The sequence below is a fragment of the Schistocerca gregaria genome, chromosome X (assembly GCF_023897955.1).
Source record: "Schistocerca gregaria isolate iqSchGreg1 chromosome X, iqSchGreg1.2, whole genome shotgun sequence".
NCBI classification, from domain to species: domain Eukaryota; kingdom Metazoa; phylum Arthropoda; class Insecta; order Orthoptera; family Acrididae; genus Schistocerca; species Schistocerca gregaria.
The window spans coordinates 660,469,257-660,497,096 of record NC_064931.1 but is presented as its reverse complement, the minus strand read 5'-3'; the positions used below and the strand labels follow the sequence as shown (position 1 = coordinate 660,497,096).

At 39.5% G+C, this 27,840-nt stretch overlaps 1 protein-coding gene across 3 annotated transcripts in view; it reads left to right on the top strand.

Annotated features, from left to right (window-relative positions):
* The window catches only part of LOC126298571 (nascent polypeptide-associated complex subunit alpha-like), a 29,501-nt gene extending 15,384 nt beyond the window's left edge, over positions 1-14,117 (top strand). For all 3 annotated transcript variants that reach the window (XM_049989938.1, XM_049989940.1, XM_049989939.1), the window contains exons 3-6: positions 8,671-8,790; positions 10,747-10,842; positions 12,962-13,123; positions 13,283-14,117. In XM_049989938.1, coding sequence (XP_049845895.1) covers positions 8,671-8,790; positions 10,747-10,842; positions 12,962-13,123; positions 13,283-13,297 — 393 coding nt within the window. In that variant the 3' untranslated portion in view covers positions 13,298-14,117. The remainder of the gene's footprint in view (positions 1-8,670; positions 8,791-10,746; positions 10,843-12,961; positions 13,124-13,282) is intronic.
* The last annotated feature ends 13,723 nt before the right edge of the window (positions 14,118-27,840 follow it).

Genomic DNA, 27,840 nt, shown 5'->3' with positions numbered 1-27,840 from the left:
GCAAGCTGCTGGCCCGGCCGATGAAATGTGACCAAACATGGAGCTGACTACAGTTTATATTTCATCAACTTGAATGCTGTCTCACAAGCCTGGGACCTGCAGAAAGGAACATAATAATGCATGGCATATAATAAAAATTACTCTAAAGATCCGTTTTGGTTGGGCCCAGCCCATCGTCTGGTGAGCTGTCAGTAATTAAAATTTTGGCTTACAAATCCTTCCCTTAATACAAATGCAAGGTTCACAAATGTACAAAAATAATAAAAAATCAAAGATGTCAAAATATGCAAAAATTTATATACCATATGCAATTATACAGGGTGATTTGCATATATGCAAATATTTGAATATGTTATTCTGCAAGTAAAACTAAAGAAAAAAGTCCGTATAAACATAAGTCTGCAATTGTTTAGTTATGGCTAATAAAAGGTTTTGCCTGAAATTTAGCAATTTTGTTAACATGAAGCCATCACAAAACTGTAAAAGGTTAAAGTAAAGCATGATTTCCATCTGTTTTGTTGTTATTGATCTGGTAAATCTAATAAAACATGTCCCAGACATGTATCTGCAGTAGTTTTCTAGAACATCCAGAGAAGCAAAGAAGTAATTTTGTAACATTTTTAAGTTTTTAACTACTTGACCCAGTTTGTTTTTTTAATTCCCGACAGTTGCACAAAGTTTTCAGCAGAAGCTATAGAGAATTTAATTTTGGAAAAATGATGGTAGTAATGTTAACTGAAACTGTATGAATGTATCAGATAATCTTTCATCAATACCATACCACACATGAATTCATGTTAAACTGAAAAAAAAAAACAACAACAACAAAGCTCAATGTTAAGGAAGCTGTACAGTGCACATACAATTTCACAATACATTCCCAACAAATGTTCAGAAATGTATTCCTCTGTTGTAAATTTGAGAGGCATTCCTATTTCATAAATAATCTACACGCTACTAAAGTTACCATGTGGTTTCACTTAAATACACTGTTGTTATGTTCTTTCACTGAACAATACAGAAAATTAACTCTTTTCAAGCTTAGAAACTGACTGAAACAAATCACTAACAGTTGCCAACAATGACGTAAATGTTTCTATATTCTTAATGGAAAATAAAGAAATTTACTTGTTTAATAACCTTTGCTTCTCTGGATGTCCTGGAAAACTACTGCAAATACACGTCTGGAACAGGTTTTATTAGATTCACCAGAGCAATAACAACAAAAAAATTGAAATTGTGCTTTACTTTAACCTCGTACAGTTTTGTGATGGCTTCGTATTTGCAAAGTTGTTAAATTTCAGTCAAAATCTTTTATTAGCTGTAACTCCGTAACTAAACATTTGTGGACCTATATTTATATGAACTTGTTTTCTTTAGTTACTCTTGTAGAATAATGTGTTAAAATATTTGTGTACCTTCATGAATCACCCTTTATAAGCTCAAGAAGCAAATGCATATGGTATATCAGATGCAATAACTTTCCACTCACACAGACAGAAACCAAATGTACCAGTGCCACAACTGCAGGTAACATATGCCATGGTCAATAGAGCACACCTTGGGCGAGCAGAATGCCAGGTGGTGGAGCCATCAGTATCATAAGGAAATTAGTATAAATTGTATATCCAGATTACTAACAATGATAAAAGCAAAGCTCAAATGCATAAAATCGTGTAAGATATGGCAGCAAACATTACATATGTGAAAATTACATCATATTAAAAAACTCATAAGCGCGGCAAACATCACCAAACATTTGGTGTTATAAACAGTGGTCGCAAAGGGCACACCATTTTTACTTCCAGTGGCAATTGAAGACATTATCAAAAATGAGAAAAAACCAGTCTCTTGTTCCAGTGATCTGCTCAGTAAGTAAAGGTCATGGAAGCGCAGTCTGTGTACGAAAATTTCTCGGTCTTCCAAGATATCCAAATAAACACCTTTATTTTCATGAATGAAGAATCTGTGTGTTGTTTTTGGTGTCACAAAGCTGATGACTCCACTGACTAAATGAGCTCCTAGTGGACTATCACAGCTAGGATAACCATGTTCCTTATATCGCATACTGAACTCACTCCCAACCTGTCTGATGTAAAACTTGTCACAAGCTCCACACTTTATCTTAGACACCCCCCCCCCCTTCCCCCTCCATTGCAAAATTTATTAACTGGCTGCTCTATACTATGTCACATTTGTTAATAATTAAACTTACCTTCTGAGAGGGTGGGAGAGCTGTTGACAATATATTTCATTTTTAATGATAGTAAGGATGAGACACTGAAACTACAAGAAACTTTTTACCCTTTACATCATAAATTTAGCTTGAAATTGAAGGTTTACTGAACTATTTGGATTTACTGATAAATAGGAATTGCCAGTGTTTAGAATATGAGGTCTTTTGTAAACTGACACCAACAGATGTCATTATTGATGCAAATTCTAATTATCCCCTGTCACAGAAGAAAGCGTTTGTAAGGCGTTTCACATCTTTAAAAAGATTGCGCTTGACTAGAGGCCACTGACAGGAATATGACCACCATTGTACAGATAAGGATTGCAAGTGTATTTAGAGAAAGTAATATTAGGAAAAGGGTGTGAAAAAAAAAACTGTCAGACTACGAAGGGACTGGAGTAAAAAAACGAAGAAGTTAGATATGTCTGTTGGCACAGTGTCTAAAGAGTTTAAGAAGCATAACATAGTGATAGGTTTCAGTGCTATGAACAAATTTGTGAAGCTGCTCTTACACAGTGTAGAGCAGCTGTTAATAAGTTTTATATTGGAAGGGGGGGGGGGGAGATGTTATAAGATTAAGTGTAATCTTGTCACAAGTTTTACACCAGACTGGGAGTGAGTTAAGAACATGATACGTGGAACATGGTTATCCTAGCAGTGGTAGTCTACAAGGATCTCATTCATGTCAGTGCAGTCATCAGCTTTGTGACATCGAAAACAATTAAAGATTCTTCATTATGAAAATAAAGATATGTGTTGGTTTTTAATATGCTGTGATTTTCACATGTGTAATATTTTCTGTCTTATCTTAAGAAATTTTATGGCCTAGAGCTTTGCTTTTGTCATTTTTAGTAAACTGGATTTATAATTTATATTAAATTTCCTTATGACGATGACGACTCTGCCACCTGGCGTTCTGCCAGCTCAAGGTACCCTCTCTTGACCATGGCATATGTTACCTGCAGCTGTGTCACTGGTACATTTGGTTTCTGCCTGTTTGAGTGGAAAGTAATTGCACCTGACATACCATATGCATTTCTTGATGTATGATATTTACAACTGCCTCTTGAGCTTATATAATTGCACATTTTTGCCTATTTTGACATCTTCGATTTTTTATTTATGAACGATGCAATTGTATATACCTGCATTTGTATTAAGGAAAGAGCTTGTAATCCCAAATTGTATTTGCTGACAGGTCACCAGATGTTGTTTCCTGACCAAAATGCACTTTAACCCTGCAGACTGTAGAACAGAAAATAGAGCATGAAGGTTCTGCAAATAGTTCTCGTAGTCACTAGACACTGTCATCTAAATACTTGATGCAGCCTGTAACTGATGCAATTAATTGCTCTAAAAAGTGTTGAAAAATAGCTGGTGCATTTGTCACAGTAAAAGGTAGGCACTAGTATTGATAAAGCCAACATGGGGTAACAATAACTAGAAGTCATTTAGATTCCTTGTTGTGCAGCAGCTGTAAATAAGTCTCCATCAAGTCAGTAGTTGAAAAATAATGCCCCCCCCCCCCCCCCCCCAATAAAAAATGGATGATGATGAAGATGATTTTTGCTAACAGCTCATGAGGACACAGCAGAGGATAGATATCAGCATTGGATTGCGTAATAACTGAGTTTTTTTAAAATCACCACAGGGGCTTAATTAACCTGTAGGATGTTTGCTATCACTGGTGGTGCTGACAATAACTGGAAGAAATAGTCGAATAACAATAAGCAATTGAAGGTGATCTAATTCCGCTTTTACTTCATTGTGTCAAGTTTCCGATACAGGGCAGGCTTGGGAAAAACAGTGACAGGCAGATTGTTTCATTGTAATATGAGCCTGAAATTCTGTTGCACAAACCAGTCCTGGATAAAATAGAGGCACAGAGAGCAACTAACTGTTGATATGGAACTTGATCAGAATCCAAATGCACTTAATCATCAATGGAGAATCCAAACAGTTTAAAAGCGTACAAACAAAATAGATTTCTATTGTAAGCATTGTCCACAACACGGAATATTAATGAACGAACTATAGCCTTGTATGTCACAAGTGCAGAAAACTGTCATAGAATGGGAATCAGTTGTTTGCTATAATGCCCCCATGTCCCTGGAGTCAGACAAGAACCACCCAAATTCACATAAGTCTGAGAATTTACCAATGTTGCTGCTGCACCCATGTCCACCTGCGTTCTCAGTGTTTGTTAAACACATGCACTTCTGTGTATAACTTGCTTTAGACACCATCACTACTGATGCTTTCTTTGCATCCATGTTAGTTTCAGCCTCACTCGTGTTGGGAAAGGAGCTGCATACAGGAGCCGTGTGTCCTTTCTTATGACACCTATTTGCCCAGTGCTTGGGACACACGGTCCATTCAACTTAAACAAAGCAGTATGGGCATGAAGGCAGTGGAGCTCAAAGGTGTTGTTGTTGTGACACACTGGTTGTTGTTGCAAACAATAATTATATTATGGCGGTCAAGTTTAGGTTCATTCTGCATACCTGTGTCACATAGTCTGACAGCCGATGAGTGTTCAATAGTGCTCTGAGTTCTATGCTGTGAATATTTTGCTCATGCTAGCATTACACATGATCATAGTGAGTTATTTAGTGAATTTTTATTCCATTTGTTGCGGGTTGTTGTGGCTGATAGGGGTGGTAAGCGAAGCAATGGATGTGTATGTGCATACCACAACTGTTGCTTTTGAACCAGGAACAATGCAGTCACCATCCGTTTGTCAGCCTGTGTGAACTGCCATAGTTCATGGTCCAGACTATATGTATATGATACTGGGACGTCTGCTGGACTGCTGCAGTAGTGTCTACATTCCCTGGGAACTGACTGAAGGCTGGGAGGAATGAGAAGAACTGATCCTGAAACTTTGGACCAGGCTTCTATTGGACAAACTGCAGCTCATGAAACTTCAGACGACTGAACTATGTTAAATACTTTGTAAACTTCGGATTTTTCACACTGTAGAGCTCACTTTTGAACTCCTCCATCGGGAGAAAACGTTTGATTGCATCATGAACCATTTGGCTGCGCACGATTCTTTAAAGACATTTTGTCACAAAATGACAACAGTGGCTAAGTCCACTTAGTTCTGCTGCCCATGCCCTGTATGGCTGTTTTGGTTGCTTTTGGCAGCAGTAAAACTCCACTAGCCGCAATAATGTGACTACATTTACTATGGTAGGTGGAAAGTAACCCACACGTCTGATCAAAAGAAAGACTTGAAGATTCTTGTATGGTGTTGAGGGGTTGAGCTGACAACTACTGATGCCCATGAGACAATAAGAAAAGGGGCTGGGACAAGTTTACATCTGTTACTCCAAATGCCTGGAAATGTTGCCGCAGGTGTTTTTCGTAAGAATCCCCGTCCTGTGCATCGTTGTATGCAGGGAATGGTGGAGCATATGTTGTTGGCAGGGCTGCAGGTTGTGCCAGTGTAGTCTTTAAACTAGAAATAGTAACTGTCAGGGCGTGCTGTTGCCTGAAAAGAGATTTAAACACTGGCTCCATGGAAATTAAAACTCAAAGGACCAATGACTGAAGTGGAACACATTGAGTCGAATACAATACTCGTCACTAAAAAGTGTTCTAATCGGAGAACACTGTAATTTATTGCTCAAACAGTACATACACGTGGAAGACAAGGTGCAATACAAATAGCAGAGCCTAGTGCTCCGCCCAATATAGACATCAGTTCCAGCAGGAGGGCAGTCGGCAGACTGCGCACACAACTGCTGTCATATTAGCAGGCTGGATAGCATCTAGTGGCAGAGAACAAACTGAAGCGGTGCACACATGTAATAGATAGTTACAGCACTGTTTCCATAAGTTTGAGGCAGTTTTTACCCATTGTAGTTCCGGACAAACAGATTATTTCGTTGCATAAAACACAAGAACCCACCCGTATGAAACTTTAAATTCTATTGGTGAAATACTTTGTATACAAATTATTTTGCAGTCTTCAAACTGAAGCATTTCAGTTGTAACGACGTATCCACACTTCCTGTTTTGAACTACAAAATTGAGTGTCTTATTTCCACATCTGTATATTTTCACTTTTGCCCCTGGAATGAACACTGATTTTATGAAGAGTTCCTCTTCAGTTGCTCACCACCGACCAACTTTTTTTTCATCAACATGAAATCTACATCCAGCTTCCCACTTTCCATGTTCCTTTGCATAGCTGATAACTTTAAGTTCAAATTTTACTGTGTAAATAGGCCTCTGCTCTTTTCCCATAGTCACTCACAAACCGAATGATAAACTTATATCTCATCCTCAGCTTTGATTTTCCTTACACTGTGTCTTAAATTAGTCCCACCACCTGATCTGTCTTGTTGGTGATGAGTCGTCCTTAGTTTTTTGTGTGAACTAGAAAATTAGAATCTCTTTTTTTTTCAAAATTCGCTTGTGTTTTGGTCAAAAATCACTTCCTTTTTTTATTTTTTAATGATTAGATGCACACATTTAAAAGGCTATCATGTTTGCACGAGGGAAGACAACAAAGTCTTCGTTCTTTGAAATTCACTGTTTTTGTTATAGAAGTACTGATTGGGAACTTTTTGATTGGTAGATTTCTATATTTGGCTGTATTTAAGCTTTCAGCAAATGATTGTTCTATTGAAAAGAGTAGTGGTTTCCTACGAGTGAGCTGAATGTGTCTCTTATTGAAGATGTTTCTGGGCATTACTTGCCTTTTCCTGCCCAATTTCAGGATTCCAAAATATGCAGAATATGAAATGTTACATTTTGTGGGAATTTGTTGCTGTGCGATCCATGCTTGACAATGGTACAGATAGTAACTCTATTGTAATGTCATATAAAGAATATTGGCGCAGTCAAGAAAGATAACATTTTGTTTTCCAGTCACTTTAGTGCAGTATGTGCACACTGTATAGATGTAAATGGCTGCGAGTGTAAACAAATTAGAATTCTGACTGTCAGAGGGGAGTAGTAGTGCAAGGAAACAAGTCCTGCCTCCCTCTTGCAGGGTAGCAGCCTACACTTGGGTTCTGTGAAAGCAGAACTGACTCGGGTATCACCGATCTCTTCTGGTGTTGTAAGGGTCACCCTCAGAGTCTGTGATGGGCCAGGCTTCATCACTTCACTCATTTCAAAATAAGAAAGAACAACACACAATACAAAGCATTCAGGAACAGTTACCATGCAGTTGCTTGTTGAGGATGGTGGAGTGTTGTTAATGATGTAATTCAGTCCAGACCTCTAGCAGTATTTGAAGCAACTAAAGGTCAAAATATCTGTCATCTAATTTACCACATTAGACTGTGTGCATTATACAAATTTTTGAACTTAGCTAACAAACAAACATATGCATTTCTTTGTTATAAAATGGTAAGTTCCATGGTTGAGTACTACATTGCATTACAAGGCGTGTATTTTAAATAAACCATCCAACCACCCACAGTTGTCGCAGCAAAAGAGCTTAAGCACATTGATACATTACATTCATGCACATTTTATTTTGCAAATGGGTTCTTGTACACATTATCTTTCCAAATTGGGTTTTGCCACATGATGTATGACAGCAGTAACTGAAAATTGGTTACATTTTCGATATTTGTAGGCAGAAAATAAAACTCTCTGATAAAATGGTTCATTTGGATACAATTCACTATGAAATTGTGTCTGTTAAGTAATTCTGTTTTTTCACATTTTGGGGCATAATTAGCATCTATTTTGAATTTATTGCAAAATACTAATTTGTCCTGTGATTAGATATGTGGGGAGGGAAATTGATGCAACTCAAGGTTCTAAGTTTTGCTAGGCAGTTGTGAAGAATGTTCGAAATTGTTTATAAGAAGTTAATCAATCAATTCCCATAAATTTTTGTATGTATTTGTTATTGACTTTCATTCTAGAGCAGTGTGTGCCCTAATTTCGCACACTGTGAAATACTAATAGTGTGTGAAAGATAAAATATAAATCAACATTTTTCTTCTTAAATAGCGTTATGAATACCATGACTACACTATTATCGATACCTTGGATACATGTGTAAGCTGTCTGTGAGCTGTTCCCTTGTTAATATTCTTGCTGGGGTTTTTTATTCTAGAGGTTTTGTGCCTACTATTCGACTGAATTGGTACAGACCTGTGCCTCTTATTCATAAAGGTTGAAGTAGAGAGCTGCATGTACTTTTTTTCCAGTGAACATGTTTCTGTAGGTGTATGGTGTGGAACATGTTAATTAGTTCATGTAATTGTAGCAGTCTTACTGTTAGTGTACCAGTTTGTGAGTAGTTGTTGAATTTACTATCGTTAACTTAAAGAATATTGGTTACAGATTTTGCAAGAAAGCCATTGTGTTGACATTTCTTGTGGAGGCTCTTAAATATGATGAAATTACAAAAATATGTAAAGTTGGTTTGGTGTTCATTAATTCATATAATTCTGTTTCAGGTGCAAGGCGTCAATAGAGTGACAGTAAGAAAATCTAAGAATATACTGTTCATTATAAACAAACCAGATGTGTATAAAAATCCAGCATCTGATACATACATTGTTTTTGGTGAAGCAAAGGTAAATATTTTGAAACTGTGTTTGAATTTTTATGGTATAGTGTAATTCAATTGCCACGGGTTCTGGAAATTGGGGAATATCAGGGAATTTCAAACACATTCAGGAAATTTGAAAAACAGCTGCTTCTCCCATTCCTACCACTCCCTTCAGCTAGCAATCAATGCTGCCACCACATCTTGCCACTAGTGTAGCACCTGCCTATGAGAGGCAGGGAGGCATGAGGATTGGTTTGTTTGGATCTGATCCTCAGAAACTGTACACAGTGGTCAGAGACAGCAGTCATGTGTGCGTGAGTTTTGTCTGAGTGATAGTGTGAATGTGTGTGTGCTCTTGTTTCCTGACAAAAGCTATGGCTGAAAATTTAGTTGTCAGAGTGTGTTTCTCTTCTATGTGGCTCTCTGCAGCTCAGGAATCATCTTTGGGGTGAGTTGCTACCTATCCTCATAATTACTGATTTTCAGAATAATTGAACAACTTATCCATTGCACGGATTGATCATCATGGTCTCACTTCATCCACATGCTGTATGTGGCTCGTGAATAGCCGGCCACACAATTGAATTTCCACAACGGGCAAAAACCGCAGGCCATTTCTGATGGTATTTGTAAGGTGCAGGCTCTGTCCAATGGATCTAGTCTCACCGATCTGCTCTCAGGCGGGTGTGTTTGTGTGTGGCGTAATGCTGTGGATTTTCTTGGTTTATCGATGTACCCAGGACTGCAATGGTCCTCAGCAGACCAGAGGCCACAAGCGATGGATTTTGAGAATTGCGACTGTCTCATTGCAAGTACATTGTACAGTGTTGCATTCTATATACATTTCATTTGTTCTAGTACATTTTTACACTTCAAAAGTAGTTTATATGTTAGAAAGTATGGAGGAGGAGGAGGAGAAGAAGAAGAAGAAGAAGAAGAAGAAAATTGTCAGTCACTGGCACTGGCACTCATATTTCTTGAAAGAAAAATCGCACAATACCTGTAAAATAATAGACATAACACAGTAGGTAATAACCCACTGGCAGTCACCTATAGTGTTGGTTTACACAATTCTTCCACACCTTTTACACATCTTTCACAAGGCCTACTTGTTTCTGAGATTCTGAAATCGGTGAAGGTATTTTAAAACTGTCTTGAAATCCCAAGGAAATGTGTATTTTTGCCGTAAATGTGTTTTGCTTTATTCATTCATTTCATTTCTGTGTCTGGTCAGCATTTCCAAAAAATAGTTTCGTTTTATTGCAATAAAATAACATCATTGGTCTTAATGAAACACAATACCATCTGGCTTACTTTCTCCATCTAAAATCAATTCATTACAAAAGATGTTGATGTTACTACTACAGATTTTTGCTCATGTCAGGAAATGCCATCTGCTTGGAAGTTTTTTTTAATATTTACTTGTTTGCACTATTGTTACTTATACTGTAGCTGCCAAAACAGATTGTCAACTTACAACTTAACTTACCCTTGAGATCTCAAAATTTGTTGGGGAACAATGCTAAAATTTGTCTGGAAATGAAGGAAATATCAGAGAATTCCACTTGGGGAAACCTTTGGCAATCCTGATACTAATACTTGTATGAGCAATTAAAAAATAGTTCAGATGAGTCTGTTTTGAATAAATGTTTCTTCTTGTAAAGTAAAGAGGTTAAATGTGATAGCTCATGTGTCAGGTTTTGTAAGTCCTAAATAATGACAAGGTATTGAAGACTGAAATCCATATGAAAAAATGAACAGAAAATATTCCAACAGAGTGGTAATTAGTTAACAAGTAAGAATCAGTGACAAATACTAAGTATTGATAGTGAGTGGATCGATGACAAGCTGTCAGTGATCCACAGAAAGGAAAATCAGAAATTGTTTTGTAGGAAGTTCTGGAGATAATTCACACAGTAACGGGAATATGCGTTCACTATGTTGTTGATTGTAAGAATAATTCTTAATATTACCATTCCAGATAGAAGACCTGAGCCAGCAGGCACAAATGGCAGCAGCAGAGAAATTCAAAACAGCTGAAGTGTCTACTGCTGCAGAAGCAAGCACAAATGCAAAAGTAAGTGCAGTACCTTTAATAATTTGAAAAACCTATAATGTACACAGTATGTCGTCATTATTTGCTATGGAAGTTATCACACGCAATAGTTAACTTTTTAGATTTTTTAAAGAAAACATGAGTCCTTAACTATTACTCATCTTCTTAACGTGTTATTGTTTTGCAAATTCTGCAAAACAGATAAGTGTGAACAGAAAGAAAGTGTGTGTGTGTGTGTGTGTGTGTGTGTGTGTGTGTGTGTGTGTGTGTGTGTGTGTGTGTGTGTGTGTCAGGAGTTTGTAATCAGTACCAAATTAGTGAGCTGTGGGGGGGCGGGGGGTTAAAAAGGAGTAAGAATATGCCCTGGGCTGTAAAGATTGATTCCAGTTGATTTATTACAGTAGTGTTTTAAAGATTGGAAATCTGTTACATTCATTGGACAATTTGAAATTATTGATGTTTCACTCATCTAAAGAGCTGTAACTTTTTTCTGCATAAATTTGACTGACAGAAGTGAACTTTCAACTCCTTATTATGTAACAGCTTGTTTCTGTGTATGGTGAAGTGGCATTGAAATGTGCTGCTTGAACAGAGGGCCACATAAAATTCATTAGTTGGGATATGAAGTGTTATTTATCATATGCTTAGTATTAGTGTTACTGCCCCTTTCAGTGCTGTGGGTGTGGTTGTCTCTTCTGCTACACAGTCTCCCAGGTGCTGTGAACATTTATATGCATGCCGCTTGGGTTTATATGTTTGTCGTAACTAAAATGTTTAAAAACATAAAGTACCGTGTGCAAAAGGCCATGACACTGATGATCATCACATCACAAAAACACAGCAGTAGCACATCTGTTTAAAAAAGCTGGACATATTCAAGAAAAAGTTGTAAGGATGGTTTCTTAGGCAGCTATGGGGCAGCTCAGTTTGCTAAGTAGAATGACCAAAGTAGGCAGTTGTGCCAGAATTTCATAAATAAAAATGAACTTTATCTTTGGTTTGTGGCAATATGTAAGTAACATCAAGATGGGGAGCCTGATGAGGAAATTAGATCCAAATAGAAACAGTTTTAGCCACAATTTCACTTTTTGTGTGTTGTATTTCTCTAGTCTAATGCAGAAATTGAAATAATTCCTTAATAAATTACTAGCCTTCAGATCCATATAATGTTTTCTAATAATACTCCAATTTTTTATGTAATTGTGAATTGTGCTTATAGTGCTTTTGACACGCTACATGGTCGTGGGCTAAGCAGGCAACAAACTACTCAGATTAAAATTACTTTGATCACATTTTCAGCAAGTTGAGTGGTAGGGGCCAGCCACCGGCCAGTCATAGTCTGTTCTCTTTCACCACATGCTCGCTGTGTTGCCTGGAATCTCTTTGACTGGAATCTCTTTGACTGGTACAGAATTGTTCTCAATGATAAGTCCCACTTTGAATTGAGCCCCGATGTCCAGCAAAGGCTTGTCTGGAGATGCCCCGGTCAGCAGTGGGGTACCAACCTTACTGTTGCACCCATACGGCCACTTCTTTTCATAGCAGGACCACTTAAAACACAGTGGTATGTTGATGATGTTTTAAGCCTTACTTTGTTGCCCTTCGTGGCAAGCCATTCTTGGCTTACATTTCAGCAAGATAATACCAGCCTACAGGAAGCAAGAGTTTCTGATGATTGTCATCATGGTTGCAAACTCTATGTTGACTGGAAAGGATGCCAGATCTCTCCCCAATTGAGAATGTTTGGAGCTTTATTGGTATGGCTCTCCAGTCACCTTGGGATTTCGACAATCTAACATGGCAGTTGGACAATTTGGCATGATATCCCTCATGAGGACATCCAACAAATCTTTCAATCAGTGCAAGCCAAACAACTGCTTGCTTAAGGGTCAGATGTGGACCAGTGCATTATTTACTTGGTCAGTGGCGAAGCTCTTTCTCTTGAATAAATCATCCAACTTTTTCTGAAATGGTAATCATTTGATTGACTAAGTTTTCCATTTCATTTTTGTGGTTCCTTCATGGTGTGTCCTTTTTTTAAAATTTAGAATGAAGTAGTTACTAGGAATATAATTATGAAAATTGGTGAATAACTTTTTAGGACTGTTATATAGGCTAATTTTTGTTTTATATTTTTCAGATTGTTGCGCCAATTCAAGAAGAGAGTGAGGAGGAAGAAATTGATGACTCAGGTGTTGAAGAGAAAGATGTTGAACTTGTTATGTCTCAAGCAAATGTCAGCAGAGGAAAAGCCATAAAAGCATTGAAAAATAATCGCAATGATATTGTCAATGCCATTATGGTGAGTGTCTTATTTATGTAATATGTGTGATGCTATATCACTGTAATAGCTATTGAATAAGTTCATATGTTCAGATTTAAAGAACGTAGACAAAGTTTGGTAATACAACTAACAAATATTCTTTTGAAAATTATTATTTGGTATTCTTCATTGTTGCAGGAACTGACAATGTGATTATCAGTGTTTCTTGATTGTGTGGCGTGTGTAATTTGGATGCACAGCAGCCTTTTATCATCGGGGTGTGTGGAGTCAATGATGTCACTGTGTACGTGATCATATCTGTTTAAGAAGACACTTCTGTTGACTTTTACTCATTAACTTCTATGCTGAGTGGAACACACCATGTGTTTTAAATCATTTTTGGGGGTTCCTTATTCAGTGAGCATTGATTTTGGAGGAAAAATATACAAATACTTAGGATCCATGATACCTCTTAGTTCTAATCATAATTTCGTCTTTAAATACTTAATGGTTGTGAATCACATTACATGCATTAAACTATGCACACCCACCCCTTGTGTTCTTTCCTCATTTCTGATTCTGCTTATTTTATGTGCGTTTATGTTTTCGTTCGATGTTGCAAGATATCTTAAGTCAGAAAAAGAAACAGTTATTCTATTTGAGTACAATGTGTTCCACAGTTCTGTGAGGTGTACTGTAATAGAAAGCCATCTATAAATGTTTGTCTAGGTAAACAAACAAAGTTATTACAGTGAATCTTTGTACATTGTGAATCAGCTCTTGCCTTACGACTCAAAAGCTAGGTGTGTGTGTGTGTGTGTGTGTGTGTGTGTGTGTGTGTGTGTGTGTTTTGTTTTCAGTACTTATGATTTGAAGCCAGAAATTGGCTACATTGTTGGTTTTTTTCCTCTGTGCCACTTTGTACGTTTTATGAAATAAAAACTGTTAGCCAGAAATTGGCTACATTGTTGTTTTTTTTCCTCTGTGCCACTTTGTACGTTTTATGAAATAAAAACTGTTAATATTTACATGATTTCTGAGAGTGCATCATTACTTTGACCTCATTTTGACTGCTGTATTGTGGATGAAATTTATAAATATGTGCTTTGTGAAGTAAGAAGTATTATTTTGTTATAATTTCTAACAGAGATGGAGCTTCCAATATAGGACATGAAAAAACATAATCTGCAGTGCTTATAATACTTAATTTGCAAAATATTTGAGCATTCTTTCTGTACACTGTTTAATATTTCAAGTGTTCAATACGTGATGATAATCCATTTTGGGGTTTATTTGACACAGTGTCTTCTGATAGCTTATCTCCATGTAAATTACTTTTAGATCTCTGTAATTTTGACATCCAGCATTGTTTGTTACGTGAATTTGACAAAGTAGTGACACAAAATATGGAATTAAGACTGCATTGGTCGGGGGGGGGGGGGGGTGGTATTATACTGGCATAGCCCTACGGCAGAAAAGTTTTTGGCAGCATAGTGATGGATGTTTAGAAAGTGGTTCCACTTTATTAAAACACTGTAAATGACCTGTTAGAACTAGTTACAATAAGTACCAGTGATAGATAGGAAAACTAAACTGTTGGCATGAGTCAGCTTAGAGTTTGAAAAAATAGGCAGTGTTAGTAACAGCAACACACTGGAAATAACTGATGCCCACTGCACCTGTCGTTGAATCAAAAAGTACTGTCACACCTTGTTTTTCATTTGTGGTCAAACAGTGAACAAGTAACCATTTCCAGAGATAATCATAGCAAAATCTTGAATTTTATGTATGTATGTACATGGGTTTATTAGACTGTCATCCGCTAATCCTGGGGTAGACACGTATATAGTCCATCGTAATTAGAGCAATCTTAGTAGTTCATAAAAAGGGTATCAGTCACATCAGAAGTGTTCCAGGTTCAGTTCCCAATCTATTATACAGATTTATTATATGGAACATGGTGTGAATTTTATATCTAATAGTTCTTAGTGCAAGTGAAAATGGTAAGATGCATTGCAATTGTGATTCTATTTTCAATGGTAGGTCTCCCTCATTGGGGCTGCTCTCAACTCGGACAAAGGCACAATGCCATGTTTTCTAAAAAGTTGTGATGCCCAAACCAACATTCAGCTTGTGATGGTTGGGTTGCTTTCAAATACTGATACATCCAAAGTTGATTTAGAGTGAGAACTTTTAGCATATAGTGATTGAGAGTTTGAAAGTGACAGACGTTTCTCTCTCTCTCTCTCTCTCTCTCTCTCTCTCTCTCTCTCTCTCTCTCTCTAGTGTACTTGTTATTGTTACTGCTACTACTACCACCATCATCATCAAAAACAAAATAGCAGTTGGCTTTAAGTGAGCTCTCATTTAATGATCTCATTCTCAGCTGTCTGAACCACTGTCTTGATGTATCAGTCTTCTTATGATCTGATTACATGACCAACCTTCTTAATCCTTTTATTTTTGCTGTAGTGTCATATTCTTTAAGTAGGTCATATTGCCTTACCTCAACCCCCCCCCACCCCCCCCCCCAATCAGGATTTATCATTCTTCACTGACTAGGTCCTTCACTACTCCTAAACATTTTCTGTAGTATTTCCCTGTTGAAAATATTCTCATAGCTTCATCATTTAAGGTATTTGACACAGTGTAGTATGTTTTGCGTGTGTTCTGGATCACAAATTGTCTTGTTGTCACATATGTTTGCCTTCCTGCAATGTGATCTCCTGCTGTGAGCCATTGGCATAAAAGAACTGTTTCAAAATATCCTATAAAATTGCATTTCAACTGCCATCCTTCATTTCTCGTGTTTACCATAAACGTTTACTTGTATGTGAATACTGTGTGTGATGATAGTGCTGTAAAATGCACCTCTTAGTCCACATATGAGAGGTTAACAGCATAAACTGGTTAGCCTTGTATTTAATTTCTGTAACTGAATTTGTACCTTAGCGAACTGTAAGATATGGCTGTTGTTATAGAGTGAAACAATGAGTGTTCACATTTGTGGCTATTTTTAATACTACCATATTGATTCACAGAGGTTTGTAATATGTTCCTCAATGTCTGATGCGTGTTGATGGCATATTTAGAAACGAAGTACATTTTAAAGTTGTGGGTACCACTTTGTGATGTGATCTGACCAACTGCTAATACAAATTAGCTAAAAACACACACACACACACACACACACACACACACACACACACCAACTGAAGCATGATGCTGCATGTATTTAATGTTAGTAGAGCTAATTCTTATAGTGGAATAATTATAGTAGACTAATTCAGACCAAAAGGTAATGAGGAGGAGCAGAAATGGCAGTAAGAGTCTAAAGTAGATAACTGGAATTGAAGCAAAAAGAAGGTATTCTGTGTATAGGGACGAGAATAGTCTAGTAGTCTGCCATGAAAAATTATATCTGAGAGGACTTTCCACGTGCATCTGAGTGATGGTTTCAGTATAAGTTACTTTAAGTAACTGAGTAAGGTTTTTAGTTATTAATTTTGTCACAAATCCTAAAAATTTAATTGAAGCTTAGAAATTTTTACACCAAAAGACAGTAATAGTAGGACATATTTAACTGACCAGAATTTATCTGTACAAATTTCATCTCAACATTGTGTGATATGTCTCCAATTACATTCCATTGAGACACTGTTTTGCCCACTTTCCTTATTCACATTTAAAATTAACTTCATTGGGCCATATTGCACATTACACAAAGATAATGTCACCAGTACATTGAATGAGTTTGGAATGGACTTAAACCCTAAAACAAATCAAAACTTCATAAGTAGGCTGCTGTTCAGTGTCCCCATAAATATGAAAGCTAACAAGACTTGTTAGTGTTAGGTTAATAGCCTCTGATAATAGGTACACTCCAAACTGGTCAACAGAAATATTGAAGGTAGATGAAGTCCAAGCAGCAGATTCAATAATTTATCCAATTACATAATATTACTGATTCATTATATGAATGTGAATTTTGTCAAAATAATTATTGACAAACTGATCTTGAAGAGTTAGTTTTAAACAAGAATAGAAATTCATTGGTGAAATGATGTGGGTTCAGTACAACACAGGATTGTAATGGAAACTCTAGTTCCATTACAGAACATTATCGCGTTGATTATAGACCGAAAATTTTCTGTTACTTAGCAGCATAGACTACTCAGTCAGTTAATGTCATTAAGCAAGGAATAAAGTTATAATCTCACCAACATCACTTCACAAACAGCACTGGAATCATTTTTTGACATCTAATTGCACTGAACATTTAATTTTGTAATAAAGAGTAGTCATACCTGCAGGATTATTATTTTGAAGTTTGTCACACTACCATTTTACTAACATTTGTATTCATTCAGTTCTTAGCAAATGAGATGCCTAGTTGTACAGCCAAATACACAGATAATCACTGTGAATTATTGAATGATGTGACACTAGAATGAAAACTTATGAAATGGCAGTTAGTCCATCAATAGTTCCAACTCTTTCTAAATTTCTTTCTTCTTTTGCATTGGTCAGTTCTCCCCGCTATTCCCATTATCATACACTCCTGGAAATGGAAAAAAGAACACATTGACACCGGTGTGTCAGACCCACCATACTTGCTCTGGACACTGCGAGAGGGCTGTACAAGCAATGATCACACGCACGGCACAGCGGACACACCAGGAACCGCGGTGTTGGCCGTCGAATGGCGCTAGCTGCGCAGCATTTGTGCACCGCCACCGTCAGTGTCAGCCAGTTTGCCGTGGCATACGGAGCTCCATCGCAGTCTTTAACACTGGTAGCATGCCGCGACAGCATGGACGTCAACCGTATGTGCAGTTGACGGACTTTGAGCGAGGGCGTATAGTGGGCATGCGGGAGGCCAGGTGGACGTACCGCCGAATTGCTCAACACGTGGGGCGTGAGGTCTCCACAGTACATCGATGTTGTCGCCAGTGGTCGGCGGAAGGTGCACGTGCCTGTCGACCTGGGACCGGACCACAGCGGCGCACGGATGCACGCCAAGACTGTAGGATCCTACGCAGTGCCGTAGGGGACCGGACCGCCACTTCCCAGCAAATTAGGGACACTGTTGCTCCTGGGGTATCGGCGAGGACCATTCGCAACCGTCTCCATGAAGCTGGGCTACGGTTCCGCACATTGTTTGGCCGTCTTCCGCTCACGCCCCAACATCGTGCAGCCCGCCTCCAGTGGTGTCGCGACAGGCGTGAATGGAGGGACGAATGGAGACGTGTCGTCTTCAGCGATGAGAGTCGCTTCTGCCTTGGTGCCAATGATGGTCGTATGCGTGTTTGGCGCCGTGCAGGTGAGCGCCACAATCAGGACTGCATACGACCGAGACACACAGGGCCAACACCCGGCATCATGGTGTGGGGAGCGATCTCCTACACTGGCCGTACACCTCTGGTGATCGTCGAGGGGACACTGAATAGTGCACGGTACATCCAAACCGTCATCGAACCCATCGTTCTACCATTCCTAGACCGGCAAGGGAACTTGCTGTTCCAACAGGACAATGCACGTCCGCATGTATCCCGTGCCACCCAACGTGCTCTAGAAGGTGTAAGTCAACTACCCTCTCCAGCAAGATCTCCGGATCTGTCCCCCATTGAGCATGTTTGGGACTGGATGAAGCGTCGTCTCACGCGGTCTATACGTCCTGCACGAACGCTGGTCCAACTGAGGCGCCAGGTGGAAATGGCATAGCAAGCCGTTCCACAGGACTACATGCAGCATCTCTACGACTGTCTCCATGGGAGAATAGCAGCCCGCATTGCTGCGAAAGGTGGATATACACTGTACTAGTGCCGACATTGTGCATGCTCTGTTGCCTGTGTCTATGTGCCTGTGGTTCTGTCAGTGTGATCATGTGATGTATCTGACCCCAGGAATGTGTCAATAAAAATTCCCCTTCCTGGGACAATGAATTCACGGTGTTCTTATTTCAATTTCCAGGAGTGTATGTAGGGTGTGGGCAGAAGGACAGCACATCTCTTCTGCACCGAGGATGATGTGCTGTGGTAATGGCGACTTTCAGAGCATTCTCCAATGCTTTATTCCTTGAGCTGATACCCTGCTGGTAAGTGATTTTCCATCAGCCACTTAGCCGATGAGATGTTAAACTTGTAGTATGACATTCTACAATAGTGAATGTAACCAGTTACCTGCATTCCAATGAAGGAGAGTTTTTTTGGGAATAAATATATCGCTGAAAGTCGTGAAACCCTGACAATCAAAGATTATATTGTATCTATCAACAAAAATAGTATCAAACAGTAAGAATTTAGTTAACTGAAGAAATTTTTTTTCAGAATCATCACACAAATAGAGTCCAGCCTAGTGCATTATGCACTGCGAAAAATGATTTAAGTAAAACAGACTTTTCATTGCAGTGAAACATCACATTTTCTGACCATACAGATAATCTTAAAAGTGTATAATCATTTCGTCTGCTAATGTGTGTTGATAGTAAAGTTTCCTTTAATAAGTGCTTGCTATTGATGGGGTTGAAGACTGCTATTATCTTCGTAACATTGATGACCATGAGAATGATGTAAGCCTGTCATTGCTCTGTTGAATATTGATCTGTATTGTAACCGCTAACCACTGTTTAAAGGAGGAACAGTTTTCTGGAGACTGAGTTGATGACCTAAATAGATATCCTTGTGAGTGTGATGACCATTCAACCAGCAACATAACTCTTAACATATGCATCCAGTGATTGCCTGTTGGCAGACTTGTATAAGCTCATTCATGGACGGTGTGCATCAGTTGGATAAAATACATTGTGTATCAACGTATTTGAAGACATCGCCAACTGTAAACACAGACAAAACGTAAGTACTTGCAACTGTCTCGAGCATAGTTAAATACTAGCATTAAATTAAGGGAATATACACAACATATTCAAGACGGTAACCCTTCCATGCAGGATCTGAAGGCCCTCAATACAGCAGTCAATCACAAGACTACTAGCTCGACAACCAAGCAAAGAAGATTCCAGTGCCCAGAGTAAAAAAATTCAATACATTATTCATCTATGCAATACTAATCAGACCAGAAAAGGAGATGATGTTCCTACCGGTTTGCTTTTGAGACACGGACAGTGAAGATTTACAGTTTATCATAGTGAAAAAGTGTCATGAAGTTATTGTGGGTTTATTAATGGTGCAGACAACAAACTTCACTACAAGTTGCAGTATTAGATTTATTATATGTGTTATAATTAATAGAAATGCACTTAAAACAACAGTACACCATTTGGCTTAACACTGAACTACGATGGGAAAATGTGTTCCTTCTTGTTCTCTTCACCACTTATTTCAGGGCGGGAGGAATGGTGGATGGATGTGGGCTGCTTTGAGTGCTTCTTATCTTGTACTAGTCTGTTAGTTGTGTTGGTGTTTTGTCACTATTTATTTAGACAAAATATGGTGATACATCTATTAATTTATTTTTAAGGGAGTTTTGGGGACAGCTTTATTATTTGGCCTACAACCAAACCAAAAACTCTGGTCAGACCTAAAGTAATGGAAGAATGACAGCACACTGAATTTCACATTCTGAATAAGTGATATTTGTGAAAAATGATTACTCATTGAAATTTCCATAAAAGTTGAATATTATGTAGCAAATCGGACACACAATGAGATTCAGTGTGGGTACCAAACAGAGCTTTTAATGTATCTGTAGTGATGAGCATTCTCTTGTCTAGTGTGCTGAAGACCTCACAAAGATCTTCACAGACAGGCATCAACCCCAAACCTAGTCCGTAAACAGATTTCCTGTGCCATATCATTACACTCTCCCAATCCTCTCAACACTCCCAAGAATCAGCTACAAAGGACCCTGACCTGGATCAACTGAATAACATCCTTTGCCAGTGCTCTGATTATCTCTCAATCTGCTCTGAAATCATGGCCATTATACCCAAGATCCATCCCCCACGTCCTCAAAGTGATGTTCAGTCACCCACCCAACCTACAGTGCATCCTAGTCTGCCCTATGCCATTCCCACTCCCAACCCTGTGCCACAGAAATCATATGCCTGTGGCAGAGCAAGGTGCAAAACCTGCCCAATCCACTCACCCAACACCACCCACTCCAGTCCCATCACAGGCTTATTCTACCCCATCCGAGGAAAAAAGCGATGTCATATATGAATTCTGCTGCAAACACTGCACAACTTTTTTTGTTTGCACAACTACCAACCAGATGTCCACAGGGATGAATGGGTGCTGCCAAACTGTTGTGAAAAACAAAGATGACAATACAGTGGCACAACATGCAGCTGAGCACATGCTAAATTTCAGTGACTGCTGTTTGTGTTTTAAGAATAACTCAAATCTTCATAACTCATTCTCCAATCCTGTAATCATCCTGGCCTTAATGCCAGGTACCTCGTCTACCCACACCATCAAGTCAAGTCCCCCCACCCTTTTCCTCTTTCCTGTCACTCCCACTCAACTCACGTTGCTTCAGCATATGTTGCTTTCCAGTGGCTGCTACTGCTACAATTGTACCAGCACGTGTACCACCCCCCCCCCCCCCCCCCCAACCTGTTTTCCTAGCTCGCAAACCAGCCACCTCCCTCAGAGCTGCTAACCACACACACACACACACACACACACACACACACACACACACACACACAGTGATACCAGCCACCGTCTCCCTCTACCTATCACACCTATCACACCCGCAACCAGTCCACCAGCAAAAAATAGTGTTGGCAATGTTAGCCCAGACCGTGCCATGTAGGGGACTAGGTGGTGGTGGTGTGTGTGTGTGTGTGTGTGTGTGTGTGTGTGTGTGTGTGTGTGTGTGTGTGTCCTTAAAAAATCGGGAATCACAGGAAAATTCTGTAGAACTGCACATAAAAACTGCTCAGTTACAAACCACCTCCATAACTGCACAAATTGTGATGGATATTTTTATAATAAAAGATTTTAATGTCACCCTACTACAATATAATACCAAGAAATACAAATTATTTACTAAAATATATACGTGCAATCTTGTTATTTTATTGACTGATGTATTTGAAAACTTCAGGTTTTCTCTTGAGACTTATAAATTAGACCCTGGCCATTGTGTACTATCACCTTGGGATTTTAAAATATGCTCTATGGAGTTTATCACTGATGTTATTCACTCACAGCTTGCTGAAAGAGGTCGAGGGAGGTATTGTTCATTCCTGTGACACAGATGCTGTAGTGAACATTAACTGATATAGAGTTCATTACTTTTCCAAGGAGATAAGCTTCAGTACATAGATTGATGAAATACACTCCTGGAAATGAAAAAAAGAACACATTAACACCGGTGTGTCAGACCCACCATACTTGATCCGGACACTGCGAGAGGGCTGTACAAGCAATGATCACACACACGGCACAGCGGACACACCAGGAACCGAGGTGTTGGCCGTCGAATGGCGCTAGCTGCGCAGCATTTGTGCACCGCCGCCGTCGGTGTCAGCCAGTTTGCCGTGGCATACGGAGCTCCATCGCAGTCTTTAACACTGGTAGCATGCCACGATAGTGTGGACGTGAACCGTATGTGCAGTTGACGGACTTTGAGCGAGGGCGTATAGTGGGCATGCGGGAGGCCGGGTTGACGTACCGCCGAATTGCTCAACACGTGGGGCGTGAGGTCTCCACAGTACATTGATGTTGTCGCCAGAGGTCGGCGGAAGGTGCACGTGCCCGTCGACCTGGGACCGGACCGCACCGCAGCGACGCACGGATGCACGCCAAGACCGTAGGATCCTACGCAGTGCTGTAGGGGACCGCACCGCCACTTCCCAGCAAATTAGGGACACTGTTGCTCCTGGGGTATCGGCGAGGACCATTCGCAACCGTCTCCATGAAGCTGGGCTACGGTCCCGCACACCGTTAGGCCGTCTTCCGCTCACGCCCCAACATCGTGCAGCCCGCCTCCAGTGGTGTCGTGACAGGCGTGAATGGAGGGACGAATGGAGACGTGTCGTCTTCAGCGATGAGAGTCGCTTCTGCCTTGGTGCCAATGATGGTCGTATGCGTGTTTGGCGCCGTGCAGGTGAGCGCCACAATCAGGACTGCATACGACCGAGGCACACAGGGCCAACACCCGGCATCAAGGTGTGGGGAGCGATCTCCTACACTGGCTGTACACCTCTGGTGATCATCGAGGGGACACTGAATAGTGCACGGTACATCCAAACCATCATCGAACCCATCGTTCTACCATTCCTAGACCGGCAAGGGAACTTGCTGTTCCAACAGGACAATGCACGTCCGCATGTATCCCGTGCCACCCAACGTGCTCTAGAAGGTGTAAGTCAACGACCCTGGACAGCAAGATCTCCGGATCTGTCCCCCATTGAGCATGTTTGGGACTGGATGAAGCGTCGTCTCACGCGGTATGCACGTCCAGCACGAACGCTGGTCCAACTGAGGCGCCAGGTGGAAATGGCTTGGCAAGCCGTTTCACAGGACTACATCCAGCATCTCTACGACCGTCTCCATGGGAGAATAGCAGCCTGCATTGCTGCAAAAGGTGGATATACACTGTACTAGTGCCGACATTGTGCATGCTCTGTTGCCTGTGTCTATGTGCCTGTGGTTCTGTCAGTGTGATCATGTGATGTATCTGACCCCAGGAATGTGTCAAAGTTTCCCCTTACTGGGACAATGAATTCACGGCGTTCTTATTTCAATTTCCAGGAGTGTAACTTGTATGCTTTGACAGTGTTGCAGTACTCAGCTGGTGGATACTTTAAATTGTTAAATGCTGATCACATACATGAATTTAATGTAATGGATATTCAAATGAAGCAGATGCTGACTTGAAATAGTGAGAGAGATGTCATTATTTGCATTGAGATGTACTATTTGGGTCCTGAAAAAAATATCATCTTCTAAGTGTAATAACAAAGCACAACCTTGATTTGTGTTTTCTGTATGATAATAACTTACACATTATTTGCACAGAAACCTGAAGCAATGTTTGACTTCCAGTGATAAGTTATGAAAAGTTCACAAAACCCATCTTTTTTTCTGAAAAAAAAAATAATAAGAAGAAGCTATATACTGAAGTCAACACAAAGGTTATGAGTGCTACGGGGGAAAAAATTTAAACTAATGAATAACAGTACTTTTGTTGTAACCATGCAGAATATGATGTTCAGATCAGTTAGTAACAGCATGGAATGGTAAATATTTGGTGCAGAAAGTATTGTTCATTAAGCCCACTGTAGAAGGAATGACAATTTTTGACACAGCAGACACATTTTTACAAGTGATATATACAGTGATGTTCAATATTATATCATACCTCTGGATATATGGCTCATAAAAAAACACAGTACCCTCATATGTATTAAAAGCGACTGAACTGACAAGAAGTCGTTTAACAGGGGGACTGGTCTTTGAGCAAAAATGCATTCATTATGAACAGATTCCCAGAATGCATTGAAAAAGGCTAAAATGTGCACCTTTGAAGGCATTAAATAATAAAGACTGTTCTACATGTTAATTTGCTAATTTACTCAGAACTATTACAAAGTTAGCTATGAAGCCAAATTTTCACAAAGGTGTACATTAAAGGAAAGAAAATGAGCAGAGTTATATGATGAGGAGAAACATTACACAAAAGAAAATGGTGTCATTGTATTACCATGGGGATACTACAGGATAAAAAATTCAGCTAATGTGCCTCAAATGGGGAGTATGGGAACCTGGAACATGTAATATCTGTAGACTTGTATTTGAGATAAATAAACTAGTAAATTCTCGTAATTTGTACGGTTTTTATTTAAAACAGTAAACCTGTTATCTACATCCATTGTTCACGGTTACCTATGTCACTGAAATGGATTACTATTCTGATAATATGTAAGTATGGACTGTTTTATACATGGTGGTCACCATTTAGAAACCTTGTGTTACAGAAATTAAGTTAGGTACTAATTTAATAGAAAATACATAATTATTCAAAGCAAGTAGGTACTGTCATTAACCTAGCCAAAAATAAATTCTAAATACTGTTTTACAAACATTTAGTGATTTTAACCACTGTAATATCCCTTGGAAACCATGATGATACAGATGCACCAGATTTAATATTTTTATATTACAGTCACTGTATTCCATGGATCCCATGGAGATGTGAAAAGAAGTCAGTTAAAGTGCAAAGTGTGGAAATAACACAACTTTACTATATCACAGTGCTAATTCTTGTTATACACTAACCTGAAGTGTTAAATTGAATAGTTCCTGTGAAGATTTTCGTCAGTGGAGTAGTAAAACAGATCTTAAAAGACTAATCTTAAATTCCACTACATTATCTACATGACAATTAATGCACTCTTGTATGGTGTTAAGTACATGTGTACCCATTTATCTGTCTCCGTCCTGTACCAATGTAAATCCCTTGAAGTTCATGTAGAAGATGTTTCTAGTTCTAGTGTTAGATTCGTGCTTTTCATATCTTTTTGAGAAAAGAGATATATTGGTAATGACAAAGGACATTAGTGAATATATTTTGTCCAAGCAATGGTATACATTCCCAATGGCCTGACCGTAAAAATTCCCCTCTCTGGATCCTAGCCCTTGATCACAATTACCTTCAAATTTTTGCATTTTGTCAGTCCTTGTCCTTCACAAACCTGGCACTACAGAAACAAATCACCATTGAGATCCCTGAACCACCTATATTCCCTCTGCAAGATACTGTTACTGTGCAATTACAACTGCCTATACACATACCATACATCCAAAATTGAAACCGTTTCCCTCCCCCCACCCCAAACACCTGGAGGAACACTCCAGATACCATCTCCAAAACTCATCCAATTTATCAACATCTTCTCCCACCTCAGAGCAGCACTACCAATTAACACCTATGCTAACTCTAGTGATTCCTCTCATCACTCCCTCATAGCATCCAACTGTTGATATTTTTCTGTCCACAGAAACTTCCTCCCAATATTCCATGAAACCCAAGACCTAAACAAACTCAAAACACTGTTGTCAACAGCAGACTTACTGAAGTTTAACCCTGTCCAAAGGTCTCACCTTTAGGCCCAGACTCAAGTTCAGCTATGCTCTGGGCTCCTCAAACAACTACTCTGCTTCTTCCGATGCCTTAAGTAGAATCACTTCTTTGCTACTGGTCTCTCCAACCAAAGCCAGCCTAATCCCAAGACTGAACCTTGCCTCATCCAGTTCATACCACCATCCAGCTGTGAGCCACTGCCTGTCCCATTTAACCGCTCCAGAAATTCCTTACCTCCAATGTGGCTTCACCATCCTTCCCCAGGCCTTTTCCCAAGAACAAAAATCCCACAACATAAGAAAGAATAGCCATCCAGAACCTCAACACAGACCCAGATTTAATCATCCTCTCTGCATACAAAGGCTCCACCAGTGTCATGGTGAATTGCAGTAGCTACCTGAAGGAAGGCATCTGCCAACTGTCTAACTATTTACTTAAAAGCTCTGCCATAGCAATCCCATACCAGAAGTCCGGAATAAACTCCAATCCCTACTCAAATCCAAAGGCCTATCCCTGATCTTTTCTCTGAATCTGTCATCCTCCTCATCCCAAAAACTCACCTGCATTCTTCCCAAAATCCATAAACCCAACAACCCTGGACACCTTATTGTAGCAGGTTACTGTGCTCCAAATGAAAGTATCTCTACTCTTGGCTATCAACACCACCAACCAATTGATCACAGTGTAGCATCTGATATTAAAGACATCAACCACTTCCATCGCTGACTCTCAACCATCCACATCCTACTTTCCTCCTGGATTCCTACTTGTCACTGTTGATGCCACCTCCCTATACACCAGTATCCCCCTTGCCCATGGTCTTGCTGCTGTCTGCATCTACATACACACCCAACAAGCCACCATATGGTGCATGGCAGACGTACCTTGTACCATTACTAGTCATCTCCTTTACTGTTCTAATCTCAAATAGAAAGAGCAAAAAACGATTGTATACATGTCAGTATCAAATTCATGTCTGGTTTCATGTCTATATGTCTCTGTACAAGCCATAATTTCTCTTATCTTTGTGGTCCTTACGCAAAATGTACATTAACAATGGTAGAATCATTCTGCAGTCAGCTTCAAATACTGATAAGCTAAATTTTCTCAATTGCGTTCCTTGAAACGAACTTTCCCTTCCCTTCAAAGGTTCCCATTTGAGTTCGTGAAGCATCTCCATAATAATTGCATGTTGTTCAAAACTACCGATCACGAATCAATGTCTTACTCGAATCTGAACTCGTGGGGATCCTAAACACTTCGTGATGCATCCTCACAGCTTTACTTCTGCCAGTACCTCGTCTCCTACCTTCAGATCAGCGCACACTCCGCTGCTGAGTCACAATTTCATTCTGGAATATTTACACTGCTCAACGCGGTTCAGCAGCCACTGGCCAATGCTGCATGCCCAACAGAACAAGCACTGCCTACTACAGCTGCTCTACCACCTTTTCAACAGTTTAGTGAACAAGATGAGGAATGGCTCGAGTGGCTGCACCACTTTGGTGTCCATATGCTAGCTCACAATATCCCAGGTTCTGTGCAACCTCCATATCTGTTATTCACGATAGGAAGTGTAGTGTTCAGATTAATTCAAAAACTCTTTCCTAATGCCACTCTGAGTGAACTTGTTTATGATACAGTGGTAGACTCACTATCAAACTATTATGAACAACAAGTGAATGTGGTAGCATTCTTCA